At 38.1% G+C, this 16998-nt stretch overlaps 1 protein-coding gene across 12 annotated transcripts in view; it reads right to left on the bottom strand.

The window, feature by feature from the left end:
- The window catches only part of ankrd26 (ankyrin repeat domain containing 26), a 161001-nt gene that overhangs the window by 84758 nt on the left and 59245 nt on the right, over positions 1-16998 (bottom strand). For 11 of the 12 annotated variants that reach the window (XR_011953372.1, XM_072551519.1, XM_072551517.1 and 8 more), the window contains 5 exons: positions 15932-16002; positions 14134-14233; positions 3675-3703; positions 3513-3549; positions 3353-3397 (listed from right to left, as the gene is read on the bottom strand). Coding sequence is in view for 11 of the 12 variants with exons in the window: in XM_072551519.1 (XP_072407620.1) it covers positions 3353-3397; positions 3513-3549; positions 3675-3703; positions 14134-14233; positions 15932-16002 (282 nt within the window). In the remaining variant the exon portion in view is untranslated. The remainder of the gene's footprint in view (positions 1-3352; positions 3398-3512; positions 3550-3674; positions 3704-14133; positions 14234-15931; positions 16003-16998) is intronic. The other variant, XM_072551521.1, reaches the window with a different exon arrangement.

Consider the following 16998-nt stretch of genomic DNA (forward strand, 5'->3'; position numbering starts at 1 on the left):
CACTGTAGTTCAGTACAGATTCAAACAGTTTAGGGTTAGAGCTATTAGGCAACAACTCTTGGGGTTTGACGGGCATAGTGTGATTGAGCGTTCTGCACTATTCAATGTGGCACTCAGATTCAGAGTAACTCCTTGCTGGCTTGTGGCTGAGGTTCATGTTAGCACCATAATGTTTGGATTATACACTATGCTTTACTTTACTCTGACATCTGTGTTTACTTGTGCTAGTCAGAGTCAGAAGGTTATCGGCGTAAGGTGTGTTCCAGTACTTGAGTACAAAATTAAGGCAGACACTCCAGTATGTACTGATTGACTGCTATAAGGTTGAAGGCATGATGAGATGAAATGTTAAACAAAGGCTCCATATATGCCTTTTGTGTTATGGCATCAAATATTCACATTATTTATTAATGACTTGGATAATGGCATAGAAAGTCACATATCCCAATTTGCTGATGGTCAAGAGTGTTAGACAGCATTATAGACAGTATAGATGATATACTGTCTATAATGTCTATAGGGGTCTATCAATGTCTGTTTGTAATTTTATGCTAAGTGAGTGGGTAAAACTGTGCCAGATGAAGCTCAATATTTTTGATTTGATTTATTGTCACATGACGTTTGGTTTTATGCTCAGTACAGGCAGATCATAACGTGACTGAACAGAGCAAGGAATACAAAGTTACGGCTGCAAAGGAGGTGTACAAAAAGCAAGATCAACATTAGATTTAAAATTTGAGAGGTCCATTCAGAAGCAGCTGTTCTTGAACCTACTGGTACAAGTGTTGAGTTTTTGTATCTTCTGCCTGATGGAAGAGGTTGGAAGAGATTATATCTGGACTGGGAGGGATCTTTAATGATATTGGTTGCCTTTTCATGGCAACAAATGTAGATGGAGTCAATGCAAGGAAGGTCAGCTTGTGTGATGGTCTGGGCTGTGTTCACAACTTTCTTATGGTCTTCTTACGGTCCTGTGATGCATCTGTGAAGGTTGGTGAGGGTTCTTATGAACAGGCTGAATTTTCTTAGCCTCCTGAGGAAGAGGAGATCTTGTTACGCCTTCTTGACTGCAGCAATGTGGGTGGTCCAGGACAGATTGTTCATGATCGTCACCTCTAGGAACTTGATGCTCTTGACTGTCTGCAACTCAGTTCCACTAATATTGGTAGGGGCATGTCCTCTTCCTTGCTTCTTGAAGATGATCAGCTCTAAATTTTGCTGATGTTGAGGGAGAGATTGTTATAGAATAGAACAGTAATTTATTGTCACATATATTTTTATTTAAAAAAGCGAAACCTTTTATAAGTTGCTATACCATGGTGTAAGAGGGAAAAAAAGAAGTAAAGAAAAGGCAATGTTCATCCAGACCAATTTCAGTGCAGAGAAAACCAATTTAAACAGCATATGTTGGAATACCCGGAAGCCGCCAAAGTCATCCCCCATGCCAGGACGAGACTGCCTGCCAGCCTGCTGGATTACCCGGAATGAGACCTCCACGCCAGAATCAGAATCCCATACTAGGCTCCTGGAAGCTGCTGCTGACACAGATCTCATTGCTGGTACAACACCTCCATGCTGGGACAAGTGCAAGTGCGAAGTTGGATTGAAAAACGATAGATCAGAGTACTTTCTAGATGGCCTTAAGTTAAATACAGTACATGTCTGAAGAGACTTCGGGATTCAGATGCACAGACCTTTAAATATCATGAACTGGTGAAGAAAATAATTAAGAAACCTAACAGAATGCTGAACATACGGATGCAGCAGTTATGTAAAACACTGATTAAAGCCCACTTGGGAGCATTGAGAGCAGATTAGGGCACTACACATTAGGAGGGAAATATTGGCCTAGAAGGGAGTACAATGTAGATTTACAAGAATGATACCTGGACATCAAGTGTTATGAGGAGAGATTACATAAATTAGGCCTGTTTACTCCAGAATTTGGAAGGTAAAGGGGTGATCTGATCAAAGGTTTTCATGATATTGAGGGGAAAAGACAGGGTAGGTAAAGATGAACTAGTTCCACCAGTTGACAATCATAGACCTAGGCGATACAGTCTTACAATTAGGTGACCATTCAGGTGAGTTGTTTAAAAGAACTTCGACACAAAGGATGGTGGATGTTTGAAATTTTCTTCCACAAATGGCAGTGGATGCAGGATCAGATTCATTTTAAATCTAAGATAGATAAAGCTTTGCTTCACAAAAAAAAAAGAAAGGATATGGGCCAAAGGCTGAATGTGGCGTTAGGTCACGGATCAGCCATGATTTCATTGAATGGTGGAACAAGCTCAACTGGCTCAATAAACTACTCTTGTTCCTATACGATAGGAAAGATATAGCACTGCACTAAATCATCCTCAAAGTTCTGACCAATAATTATCCCTTGATCAACATCACAAACGAGATTGTTCACTATAATAATCGCGGTAGAAATGTAATATGGATGTTTGCTGTGTATACTTTTGGCTGTGTTTCCTACATTTTAACGATGACTACAAAGTACTTCATTGGGTTGCAATGTGCTTTGGGAAGCTGGGTGACTTATTTCCCCCTTTCAGATTCTGCGAGTTAGCAATTCTGAGTATTTGGCAAACGTATCACTAAATTCCAAAAGATATATAGTAAAGTAGAATGCATCCAATGCTTTCAGGACCAGAAAATGAAAAAGCTGAAGAGAATATGTTGAATGCAAAGCATCCTAAACGCTTCACAAATTCTATCTTTCTCTATAGGAAGAATGTGGATTTTTAGAACATTCGTATTATCATCCCAATTATTTTAGAAAATAAAAGTTTTATTTATGTACAATATGTATTCTGCTATTGCAGATGTCCAAACTAAGTAAAATAAGGAGTGAAATGTCATAAACTTGCAATCACACTGACAGCAAGCGTCTGTTTCACAAAAAAAAAATCATTCTTCAGCATGGATGAGGAAATCAAAGTAACATGGAACTATTATATAGAATAATTTTGGTATTAATCATCATGCTATATCATTTTCATCTAAGTGTGAAGTAACTCCATCTAGCATTGTCTTGTGACTGCATTGAAACCAAATGCAAATGCATCATTCAAAAGACGTTTCCCATTCTTTAGGCTTCACATTAATACAATACCATGTTTTAGAAGCATATACTTTACCTTTTTACTAAGGCCAGCAATATAATTCAGAACCACTGAGCATATCTGTACAATAATATTCAAATGTTTTGCTAAAGATCTTCCATATTCAGTTATTTAATTCCTTCAATCTGCTCAAACTTGTTTATTTTATCTTTTCAATAACTGATATGTCAATAACTTTAACGAATCATGAATGCATCATTAAGACATATGCTAATTACCTTCTATATCCCCTGCATCAATTAAACCAAGCTCTGCAACTAGATCTGAAACAGAAGAAAAGCAGAACAACTTTGATTGGAAGGGAAAACAAAACTCACCAGTCGTAAAATTTACTCTTTTTACTGAAAAAAAACACTCAATAGTAAGCCTGAGGTATACCTGACTTCTGCTTATTTCCTTCAAATGTTAATGGTGGCTTGAAAGAAATAGAGCTAAGAGTTAAAATATGCATATAATTACAGAATATTTTAATTTTCAAACCACAAAGGTGTATCAATACAAAAATAGTAATTAAAAATAGAAATAGAAATAATGTATTACCTGTACCACAGTATTTGATTCCAACATTTCTATTAGGAATAAGAATGAAATAGACAAACAAAGTGTTGTAGCAGACAAAAAAAATCTCAATTGTTTAGTTTATCAGTTTGCATAAGTATTGTACTTAATTGCAATCACGCAGATGAATCCAAGCACATTATTTCTCACAAAACACCTAATTTGTCAGGCAAACTATATCAAAGATGTAACTAAATGGCAAATGCAACATAAAATTCATGGCAAAGTAGGCTCTGCAACCCAACTAATCTATGCCTATATTTATGCCTACATGCTCCACTTATTTCATTTAACCAAATTAGTGCATCAGTATAAATTTAATCAAATGTGATATATCAGTAAAAAGCACACCTACAAGCACTAGTAATATGCACAATTCTTCTGATTTATTTTCCATTGACACCACAGCTAACTAAAAGAGAAGAACAAAAATGCTAGGTATCATTTTTTTGAACAATTACTGTCCCGACTAAATTTACAGAATGATGTCAATAATCATGCTGCATCACTTGAATCTTGTAGATTAGTTAACAAACATTCTCAAACAAGAAAAAGTAGTCTTATGAAGGCAGAAATATACAATATATTTAAAAAATTGATAAGGTTAAAATTGAACGTTCACAACTCCTCCAATACTGAAGTAGGCTCTGCCTGCATGCAAGGCCTGGTCAAAATTCAGGCTTCCGTTTGGGGAAGTCACTCACAACGTAAGTGCTAGACCATTTCCAACAAAGCAGAATATAACCATCTTCCATAAAAAACTCAATGATCACTACCATTTTTCCTTAGTAGCATGACGACATTCCCCATCCTAACTAGACTGGGTGAGTCTCAGAAGCGTTAACCCAACATATACAATGTGGAATTAACATGAACACTACACTTTTTTTTAGAAAGCTCCTAGAACTTGTGAAAAGCCACATAATCTGACAGCATTTTTTTTCCTGTTTAAAAGATCAGCTAACAGGTGATTTTCAAGCAGATCTAACAGAATCAGTATTTGCAAGACAGTAATCAACCAAAAACGAATTTGTTCCAGTCAAAACTCACCTTAAAGCCAAATACTTATGCATGTGACCAGAAGAAACCTGAAGAACATTATAAGAATGACAGATAATCTTATCGAAACATCTAAGAGGACTTGACATGTGGATGCTGAAAGGACGTTTCTGACTGTGGGAGAAATGAGACCCAGAAGATACAGCTTATCAATATCCCACTTAAAATGGAGATAAGGGTTTTTTTGCCCCTTCTCAGGTGATATTAGAATTCTTTCCACAGGGATCAGTGGAGGAAACTAAGATCAACAGATTCACATTTAAGAAAGAAGTCAAAGGTAATGGGGAAATTAAGAATAGGAAGTTCAGGCACATTCAGATCAACCGTGATCTTATTAAATGGTGGCACATACTCAAAGAGATCATCTGTACTCCTAATTTATAGGTTTCTATTCTTTCAATTTGCTGTGAACAATTTACTTTACAGCATGTCATTTCAACTTTAAAAGAATTATATCTTCAAGAAATCCAAGGCCTGCCATGTGGAGATTAGAAACTGAACTAATATAATCTATAAAACTGCCAGTCTCTTCACTGGTTTCCAAGGTTTATTTGCTGGGTGAGATAGTGTACATAATGTTTAGTTTTTAAACTTTAAAAAGCTTGATGCTAAATTAACTGGTATACATATTCCAATGCTAAGAAAACATACCACTGAGAGAATATGGAATCACCTACATTCTCTCCTTGATACCCACAACATCCAGCATTTATAAAGTCAAGATCAGCACGTGCACAGGAACACCATCTGCAAGCTCCTCTCCAAATCACAGCATCTTGACTTTGGACAATTGTCATTCCTTCCATGTTGCTCAGTTGAATACACCCAAATTACACTTTGGATGTACCTATACCAAACAGATTGCAGTGATTCAAGGTGGCGATTTATCTCCACTTTCTCAAGGGAAGTTAGAGATAAGCAACAAATGCTAGTTTTGTCAACATACCTTTAACTATATAAAGGGTTAGCAAAACTAAAATAGATTGGAATCATCAAAACATGAGCTAGCAAGATTAGACTTGGCTCAGATCCTAAACGTTTTCTTCCAAAATATAATAAATATCAAAAGATTTACTGTATCTAAATGAGGGAAGTCCAATGTTATCATTTTAAAGTTTATTTCTTTTGAGCACTATAAGATCACAGGTTTGGTTTTGATTGGGTATAATCATGAGGACAACCATAAAAAGCCAAATTCAGTTGTTGGTGGGAATCGGAATCTCTTGTGGCGCACTGGTAATGTCCCTATCCTGAATCAGAAGACTGGGGCTCAAGTCCCACTTGCTCCTGAGGTGTGTAATAACATCTCTAAACAAGTTGATTGGAAAAATAGGTCTAAAACAGAAAATGCTGGAACCACTCAGGCACAAAGGTTAAGGCAGAGAAACAGAGATAATGCTTCATGCTGCTGACCTTTTACTATAACTGGAAATAGAGATGTAACAAATTTTAGGCAGGCATACGGAGAGGGAAAGGGAACAAAAATAAACTCTGATGGTTTGGAAGGCTGGTGTGATTAAGTAAAATAAATAACTATCCAAGGTAAAAGTGGATGTATTCCAGAAAACACATGCCTGCGCTGAAAAGTTATTCCATTTATTCTCTGGTACCTCACTTGAGGGCCAATTCAACTGTGGAGGGACTTGTTTTTTCATCAGCAAGCATGTGTACTTCCACAAAGAATCATAAGATACGAATCACCATGGGGACTCCTGACGGATTTTTTATCTCATCATTTTTAGGATTAGTGCAACTGATATCACCTAACACAGCATAACATAGGGAAGCCTTACAAATTTAGCTTTAAAATCTTGCTCTGCATAAATGTTGATATAACTTCAAAAGCAAGATAGCAGAAAACTAGTAAATCAGTCATATGAATCACTGAATCATACAGTAAAGGTCCTTCAGCCCATCTAATATGTACTGCTGAAAATACATCAAATCTACAAAAGTTTCAGTTTGCAACACTTGTCTATTTCCTTAAGCATTATAATACTTCAACTGCTTGCCCAAGTAAGAGGTTATGAGGTTAGCAGTTTCAACTACTTTATCTGGCAGCGAATTCCAGACCCCCACCAAATTCTGGGTGGAAAAAAGTGTCAGTTGTATGACACTTTGATCTTCAACTATAAATTATGTCCTATGATTCTACCCCTACCTGATGTGCTCCGAAAGCTTGTACTTCCAAATAAACCTGTTGGACTATTACCTGGTGTTGTGTCATTTTTAACTTTAAAAGTGCATTGTCTCACACCTATCAGGATTAAATTTCATCTGCCCATACCAATCCTTTTCTATCCTCCTGTAACCCAAGACTTCTTCCTTCCTGTCAACTGTTAAGACAAGAGATGTCATATTTTCAAAAGTCAAAAATTAAATTTTTATACCATTGAGATGCTACTGAAATGTACTGCATCAAATAGAATGGAATGTGAATAAAGAGTAATGAAGAGAGATCTGGCAGGATGTAACAGCAGTGTCAGACCTGAAGGTATACCTTATCAATAACAATTACAATATTTCTACAATGGCCCTGTTCACAAGGAAGATCAGACAAAATGAGGTGAGAGAAAAGTTTGGGAGAAGCAGGGAACAGAAAAAGAACTGGGGAGGAGTGGACAAAGTTGAACAGCATTTTTGTTCATACCATGATGTACATGGCACAATGAATCAAAGCCTCTTTCTCTGTGTTTTTGTTTAGGGGTGGGGAGAGATGCAGGCAAGTTCCTTTTCTTTCCAGTAGAAAGAGTATTCAGTTCCACTTGATGACTGGAGAAGCACTGGAGTCCTCAGTAAGCTTCATTACTATGCCACTTTGGCCTAAATGTTCTTTGGGGCTATCAGGAATTGAAATTAAAATTACAGCAGAACTTGAGAGTTTATTTGAACAGGATTCTTATTAGTAATTAATAACTGCATTTTGAATGCTTAAAGAATGGAAGGAAAGTTGAAGTATCAGTTAATGAAGACCATACAGTATCACTAATTGGGCTTGTGACTTATGAACAGATTTCCCTTTCCACAGTGAGGAGATTCTGAATCTCCTGTTTACTCTTCTTTCCCCATCACCAAGTCACCCTTTATTTACTTGTGCACATACACTGGCTGTAGCCAGCCAGGAGAGAGAGTCAGACCCCTGAAGTGAGGAGATTCTGAATCTCCTCTTTCTCGGTCTTTCACAAGCAACTACTTAGAGTACTTCATTTGTGATTCTGGCAGCAGTGGGATTCGAACACACAACTCGCTAGAGACTAGTGCTTAAATCCAGTGCTTGGCCACGCTGCCATCATCTTGTTTTTTTTTATTTTCAACAAGTCCACACCGACCCTCTGAAGAGAAACCCACCCGGACCCATTCCCCTACATTTACCCCTTTACCGAACACTATGGGCAATTTAGCATGGCCAATTCACCTAACCTGCAAATTTTTTGGACTGTGGGAGGAAACCGGAGCACCCGGAGGAAACAGGCGCAAACACGGGGAGAATGTGCAAACTCCACACAGACAGTTGCCTGAGGCGGGAATTGAACCCGGGTCTCTAGCGCTGTGAGGCAGCAGTGCTAACCACTGTGCCACCGTGCCGCCCCATCTTCTGTTTATTTATTTTTTCTTTATTTTTCTCAAGATAGGCAAACATCCGAGTGGCCAGTGACAAGCAGTGGCCCTTCACATCAAAGGGCCATAACACCTTTTTTTTTTCCGCATGCTCTTTCTCCAAGGACACCCGGGCCGTTTTTAAATGGCACAGTTTCAGAGTGAAGAGATTAGATTACTTACAGTGTGGGAACAGGCCCTTCGGCCCAACAAGTCCACACTGCCCCGCCGAAGCGCAACCCACCCATACCCCTACATCTACCCCTTACCTAACACTACGGGCAATTTAGCATGGCCAATTCACCTGACCTGCACATCTTTGGACTGTGAGAGGAAACCGGAGCACCCGGAGAAAACCCACGCAGACACGGGGAGAATGTGCAAACTCCACACAGTCAGTCGCCTGAGGCAGGAATTGAACCCAGGTCTCTGGCGTTGTGAGGCAGCAGTGCTAACCACTGTGCCACCATGCCGCCCCATCTTCTGTTTATATCTGTCAAATAGGGCCCTTTGATTGGCCCAGGTTAACAACCCTACTCAAGAATCTCTGTCAATATGATCCACCTGGTTTCAATCACTGGTACCCTGATCGACGTCTTCAGAAAATTAATTAAGAAATCATCATCTATGTCTGTGGAACAACACATTGTGAAAACCACTTAAAATTTTAAAAAACTAGCCAGATTACTTATTTATTGCTTAACTGCATTTATCAATTGGTCTTACTTATGTGTGAATGGTCTGAAAACAAAATCTTATGATATAGACCATTAAAGACTAGCGTAGATCAATTGTGTTGTTTAATTTAATGCCACTAAAAAGTACTATACTGTTAATAAATTGCTAAGTAATTTGCTTAACATACAAATTGATTCCAAAATGGATTCTAAAAATGATATGCAAATACTGGGGTTGCATGATGGCACAGTGGTTAGCACTGCTGCCTCTCAGTGCCAAGGTACCTTGGCTTGATTCCAATCTTGGACAACTGTGCAAACTTCACAGAGAGTGTCCTCATGTCTGTGTGGGTTTCTGCCAGGTGCTCTAGTTTCCTCCCATAGTCCAAAGGTTAGGTGGATCAGCCATGCTAAATTTCCCCATAGTTTCGAAGGATGTGTAGGCTAGGTGGATTAGCCATGGTTAATGTGAGGTTACAGGGATAGAGTTGGGGAGTGAGTCTGGTTAGGATGCTCTTCAGAGGTTTGGTACAGACTCAATGGGCCAAATGGCCTCTATCTGCACTGTAGTGATTTATGATTTAGTCCAACTAGGAAAATGGCCATACTAGACCTTTTATTGAGAATACAGCCCAGCCAAGTGATTGAAGTGTCAGTGGTAGGGCATTTTGAGAACAGTGATCATAATAATGGTAAGTTTTAAGATACTTATGAATAAGAATAAGTCTGGTCCTCAGGTGAAAGTGCTAAACCGGGTAAGGCAAGTCACAATAGTATTACACAGGAATTAGACAAAATTAAATTGGGGTGACTGTTTGAGGCTAAATTCATGTCTAACATGTAGGAGTCTTATAATGGTCTACTGATCAGAATTAAGAACAGCATTCTCCAATGAGGACGAAAGATGGGGAAGGCAAGATTTGGGAACCCTAGACGACGAGATATAGAAAGTTCAGTCAAACAGGAAAAGGAGACATGTGTAAGGTTTAGGAATCTGAAATCAGACAAGATCCTTGAGGAATGTAAAGGCAGCTGTAAAGAACTAAAGTAAGGAATTAGAAGGGCTAAAAGGGCTCACAAAATGTTCTCGGTGAGTACGATTAAAGAGAATTGCAAGGTGTTGTATAAAAAAAATTAATAGCAACAGGGTAGTTATGGAATGGGTAGGTCTGTTCAAGGAGTATAGATGGAGCCTGAGGAAGTGGGTGGCATTCTTAATAAGTACTTTGCATCACTGAGAAGGACATGGATGGTGCTCTGATCAGGGAAGTGTCTATTGCTATTGTTGAACATGTCAATATTAAGGAGGTGGTGGTGGCGGATGTATTGAAACTACGGTGTTAGCTTCCAGGGCCTGGTGGGATCCATGGTGAGTTGGTTAGTTAGATACAAAATTGACTTGGTCATAAAAGACAGAGGACAGTTGTGGAGATTTGTTTTTCTGCCTGAAGGTCTGTGACCAGTAGTACTTCACAAGAATCAATGTTAGGACCTCTGTTGTTTGTAACATTTAAAATGATCTGGACCAAAATGTAGGTGGTCAGAATAGTAAGTTTGAGGATGACATAAAAATTGACGGAGTTGTGGATAGTGAGGAAGGCTGCCAAAGAATTTAGCAGGATATAAATCGAAGTTGGTTGGAGAAATGGCAGGTGGAGTTTAAGTGTGAGGTGATGCATTTTGGGAAGTCAAATTCAAGAGGAAAGTATATAGTAAATGGTAGGACTCTTAGGAGAACTGATATACAGAGGGATCTAATGATGCAAGTTCATAGCTCCCTGAAAGTGGCAAACAAGTGGATAAGATGTTAAAGAAGGCATACAGCATACAGCCTTATCCATCCATGCACTGAGTATTAAAATCATGTGCAACTATATAAAACTTCAGTAAGGCCTCAATTTTGGAATGTTGTATACAGTTCCAGTCACCACGCTATAGGAAGGATGTGGAGGCTTTGGGCAGGATGTAAAAGAGGTTTACCAGGACGTGGCCTAGATTGAAGTGTACTGGCTGTGAGAAAAGGTTGGACAAACATGGATTGTTTTCGCTAGAGCACTGGAAACTGTGAGTGACCTGATAACTGTATACAAAATTATGAGAGGCATGGATAGGTTGGATAGTGAGCGCCCTTTGCCTAGGGTAGAAATGTCAAATACTAATGGCACTGGTTTAGGGTGAGAGGGGGAATTTTAAAGAAGATTTGCAAAACAAGTTTATTTACGCATTGTGCTAGATACCTGCAAGTGTGGTGGAGGGCTGCAGAAGATATGCAACTGCAACTTTTGAGGTATTTAGACAGATACGTGAACAGGCAGTGAACAGAAGGATATGGATTATGCTCAAGCAGATAGGATTAGTTTAGAATGGCACTATGGTTAGTACATACATAGTGAGTCAAAGCACTTATTCCTGTGCTGTCCTGTTTTATGTCCTATCTTTCTAAATTCTCATGTATAAAACTTTTTTTGTTTTCTTTTGTGTAAAAAAATTGTGTAGTAGCTGATATTTGTGAATATGTTCAGTGACTAATCATCATGGTAACCAACTATAAAAATTAAACTTGTGATCTATCAAGCAAGGTTTCATGCAGAGATCTGACTTGTCCAGTACTACCAACAATTGGTATAGGACCAATTGGCTGCATGGCTGGTTCATGATTGACTGCAATGCCAATTAGCAGACATTTTCAATTCTCAGATCTGGCTGTGGTTACCATGAAGATCCCACAGTTTTAGCATTGCCCCTTGCCTGAAAGCATAGCGACCCTCAGATTAATCGACTACCTCCCCTTTATGAGACAGCAGCCTTTTGGTCTTCTGGGACTACAGTGATTTTACCTTTACAACAGGTGGGATCATTACACATCAAACAGTACTTGTGGGATGTATATTGAGCTTGAGGTGTCATTAGAATGTGGAGCGATGACTTTGATTTACAATGAGTCGACAGAAAAATGATAGATTGGGAATATCCTGCAAAAATATTTTCTAAAATTAAACATTATACTTGACCAAATTTTAATTGCCAGTTTTGTTTCAATGATGATGCAGTGTAGGGATAGGAAAGATGACAAAGAAGACAATTATGTAGAAACTCAAAGGAAGCCTACAATTCAACAGTTAGTTATTACTAATGATCCAAAGTGCTCAATAGATATGTTGGCTATAAGTTATTGGAATCCATGCCTAAAGTTCTAAATTAGCAATGAAGCGATTCAAGATGATTCAAAAATGTAATGAGGGATAAATAAACTGACTTCTTGTGGATAACAAAAAATATGGATACCATTAAGGCAGACTCCAATGCACCTCACAATGTTTCCTGAAAAAGACTGTGTGGGTAAATGGATAAAACAACAGAATATTGGTGTGGGAGATGCGCACATGTAGAAATTTACTTGTGCGCCAATGATTACAATGCGCCAATGTTTTTTGTGTGGTTCAAAGCCTCTGGAAAAGGCTTGAGATGGGGTCTGGGTCCAACATTGTCAGTAAATGGATTAAGAGAGCAAGTGCATGCGAGAGAGAGAGAGAGAGAGAGAGAGAGAGAGAGAGAGAGAGAGAAAGAAAAAGAAAAAGAAAGAGAAAAGAAAGAGAAAAGAAAGAGAGAAGTGTTATGAAATTGTAGGTGTGTTCTATTCCTTTAAGAGAGTGAGTGCTGTTTTAAACTGAGAGAGTACAAGCACCTGTGTATATGACTAAATGGTAGTCCCAGAGCATACTGGACAATTGAAAATATGTAACATTTGGCTGTGAAATGGATACCTGAGTTTGGCTGTGTTTTTGACAACAACTCAAAGGATAATAAACCCAAATCAAATTTGATTTCTTTGTTTTAACAACATCAAACCAATGAGGCGACCCGATGTTGGGGATATAAAAATGCAGACATTTTGAAAATTGGAGAGAGCGTGAGCAACTGCCATGGAGACACACCTGAGAAATTAGGAAACACTCTCTACCAAAGGTACCTTTTCACATGAAACATATTTGCAGTGAAAAGAAAAAACAAGGGCCCAGGGAGATCTTCAGCCGAAAGAAGAAAGACACCAAAGATGACAGCGACTGAATGGTTTTGAAATTAAGTTGATGTAATTTTAATAAGTGTCTTATTAGATTTTATAGATTAGATTACTTACAGTGTGGAAACAGGCCCTTCCGCCCAACAAGTCCACAATGACCCTCCTAAGAGCAACCCACTCAGACCCATTCATTTACCCCTTCATCTAACACTACAGACAATTTAGCATGGCCAATTCACCTAACCTGCACGTTTGGACTGTGGGACGAAACCAGAGCACCCAGAGTAAACCCACGCAGACACGGGGAGAATGTGCAAACTCCACACAGACAGTTGCCTGAGGTGGGAATTGAACCCGGGGCTCTGGTGCTGTGAGGCAGCAGTGCTAACCACTGTGCCACCATTTTGTAGAGTTGGAGACTGGTAATAAGCAGTTAAGAGAAAGAAGGGGTTAAAGTTGCGAATAGTTGTGGTTTAGTGTTCACTTTTAGAGTTAAAAATAAATTGATATTATTTCCTTAAATAGTGGCATTTAGGAGTTCTGTCACTCGTATTTTAATGGCTAATGAGACGATGTGACCTTTTCTGGGTGTTTGGTTTAATTAACTGAAGAGTTCGCTGCCATGTTGTAACAAAAGAGCGAGAGAGAAAGAGAGAAAAAAACCATTAGTGTTGGTTTAATCTGAGGTGACCATTCCTCAAGAAATTGGAAAGGTTGAGAAGGAGGGATCTTCACAGTAACCTCAGTTGGTACAGGAATTGAATTGATGCTGATGTTTCAATCTATGCAGACCAACCAACTAAGCTAATTGAAAGTCACATTCTGAACAGTTTTAGAGTAACACATATTCTAAAGATTCTTCATGGCATTTTTATAACACTAAGATACTCAGCTCTGAATTTAATGGACGTTTGGAGAACAATATCACCACATTCCAGCATCTTCACCTATAGAAAAACTGTATGCACCCCATTATAAAGTCTTAATTATGGATTATAGTACCATAGAACAATATTTTTAGAATATTCTCAATTAAATAAAAACTGTTTATCTCATAGGTTTAAATAAAACAAATGTGATTGATTACCGTTATTCTGATTTGCTGGAGTATGTTGCATTTTTGGTTGTTCCTTGACAGATGAAGCAACTGAGCCAATGGATTTCTTCTGTGGGCTTTCTGTGGTAGACTAAAATAGTAACATTTATCTTGATAACATCTACTTTGATATTATTCTGCATTGCATAAAATTTAAAATAATTCAATTTCATTGGATTAACTTGCAAGCTCCATTGCAACATATTCCCTGTAAGCACATGTAGAAATTTACTTGTGGGTCGAGGATTGCATCTGTACACATTCCAGCTCTTTTAGAGGCATTCCATTTTCACTTAAAAAAAACTGACCAACTCACTTTCAGTTCTAGTCAACCTGCTTATTCTTATTCTAAATAATTTCATTTCGATAGGTATTGGTCCTCACACTTTCGAAAATATTATTCCTTTAATCTTCTCATTACTATAAACTATTTCCTATTTCCTCTTAAAGGCTCCTCAGTAGATCTTTTCTCGAATCATTCTCATTCCTCCCATAAATGCCTGTTTTAATTGCTCAAAATCAGGATATTGCCCTCCAACAGCAATGAAATGTCTCAGAGTTACTGTGGTCTTACTTGGTTTCTTCACTTACCATTTTAAGCTTAAGCCAGAATGAACACTGTCCTGCCTTTCCAGTACTATTTGTTAGTATTCTAAGTATTCCTGCTTTCCTGCCTTCTACAACTATTTGGCATAATTTACACATATGCACACCAAATCCTGTCCTCTTCCCCCATCATTTTTTACCTCTTCCATTGCTTTCAAAACTTAGGCTGTTTGTCAAGCATCCAGTATTCAAAGAGTGTAATTATTTTAAAATAAACAGAGTATCAAACCCATTGTATTTAATCCCTGCTTCCTCAAACACCCTCATATTTCCTATCATGAGCCCTACTCCCTTGCTATCAATTCTAGCTGCCTTTTTAATAACTGGTTCAGGTTTGGAACCTCAACATTCTCGTGGTCCTGAGCTGACTTTCTCACCACAGTGCCTTCATCACAAAGACCATCTATAACATCACCTGCCTCTGTCACAACCTTAACCCTGGCGAAATCTTCATACTAAAGCCTCATCAACTTTAGGTCCAATTACTCCATTGCCTTCAGGCCTCTACCTTTCAAATTCCAACTTGTCCAAAATTCTCGTACTCTACCCTATACAAGGGTCAGGTATTCATCCCCTTTATTATCATTGATCTAAACTGAATCCCACAGCAATACTTGAAATTTTAAATTATTACCCTACTCTTCTAATCTCTCATTGTCTTTCCCCACCTCCACAACTTGTTCCAATTATGAGACTCAAATAATTTATTGCCTTGGCTCAAGACTGCACATTTCCTTTCCTCCTCTACCCTAAAAATAGCAGCATAGCTTGAAGGCACTTAGGTCCCACTTTCCAAGTTTCTCTCCATAAACATTCTGCTTATCTGTTTGTGTGCTCTCCTTTAAAATGGAGTTTCTTGCTTTTATTTTTGGCCATACTACTCATTTCTCCTCTTTCTGCTAGGCATTTTTTCAAGCTTTTGTGAAACAGTTTGGGATGTTTCCTATGATATAGGTGTAATGTAAGTTTAAGTTGTTATTGTTGGTTCAAAATTCTTCAATTTTTCATTAGTAGCCAAATTTTATCAACTTAGATTAGTTTGGTTGTCATTTTTGAAATTCCAAGCTGATTTTTAAATGGCAAAAGTACCACAACACTTTATACCACAATTAATTCGTATCTTAGATGAGAATCTTTGTCTTAATGTAGGAAACCAAGTTGGAAAATATGTATTAAAGCATACCTCAGAATCCCAAGGAGATTCTATATTCTCTTCAGGTTCCACTTCCTCCAAGCCCAATTCAAACATTAGGTCTATATTTTAAAGGAATTTTAAAAAATATTCCAATGAATAAAATAACAAAAAAGTGTGCAGATGGTAACTGTACCAAAACTGCCTACAACATTTTATATTCCATAAGCCAATTCTCAGTCAAATTTTTTTCCCAAAATAGACATCTGCAATTGCATCAAGATTTAACAAAAGGTGAAAACTATACATGGTGGCATAGTAATCTAATGACCTAAACATGGACACATTATGGAATTGCAATTATATTAACACAGACCTGGAATTAAAAATTTTGTAATAGTGACCATGAAACTATAACTGAATGTCATAAAAAACTGGCTCATCAATATCACTTAGGAAAGTGAATCTACCATCTGCTTGTTCTGACATATGCGCAAATACAGATACACAGCATTATAAATATCTATTAACTCACCTATGCAATGGTCTTGCAAGCGACGAAATGAAGGACAACTGGAGGAGGACCAACATCTATGCCCTAACTAAGACTGGAGGAAAAAAATGCTTCCTGAAATTTTTCTACAGTCTTCAACTTTATGGAATGGAAAATGGAAAGTTCCTTGGCTGAACACATATTGTTTGGGTGTTAATCTGTCTGCAGGATTTCACTGTATCATAGACTCAGAGGATTATGAATCTTTGCAATTCCCTCCCTCAGAGGATTACGGATATTAACTGATGTTAATGTTCAAGCTATGATAACTTTGACCTCTCAGGTAACTCAAGGCAGACTGGAGTGGGACAGTCGAGTTGAGGCAGATGATCAGCCTTTATTGTAATGTTTGGAGGACCTGGCTCAGGGTAGCATATCACCTGCACTTGCTCCAATTTATATTATGACAGGTATTCACTTAATTTGTGTAGCCACCAGCTTTTTAATCTGCTCAGGTTATAAGGCTGTTCTACAATCTTAAACTTGCTTATGTTATGAAGTTGAAGGCATGTACTCTCTTTTAAATGAGAGTGAATGGTGTTTTGCACTGAGAGGCTGCAGTCAC

Source organism: Chiloscyllium punctatum, chromosome 32 (assembly GCF_047496795.1).
Source record: "Chiloscyllium punctatum isolate Juve2018m chromosome 32, sChiPun1.3, whole genome shotgun sequence".
Classification (NCBI taxonomy): domain Eukaryota; kingdom Metazoa; phylum Chordata; class Chondrichthyes; order Orectolobiformes; family Hemiscylliidae; genus Chiloscyllium; species Chiloscyllium punctatum.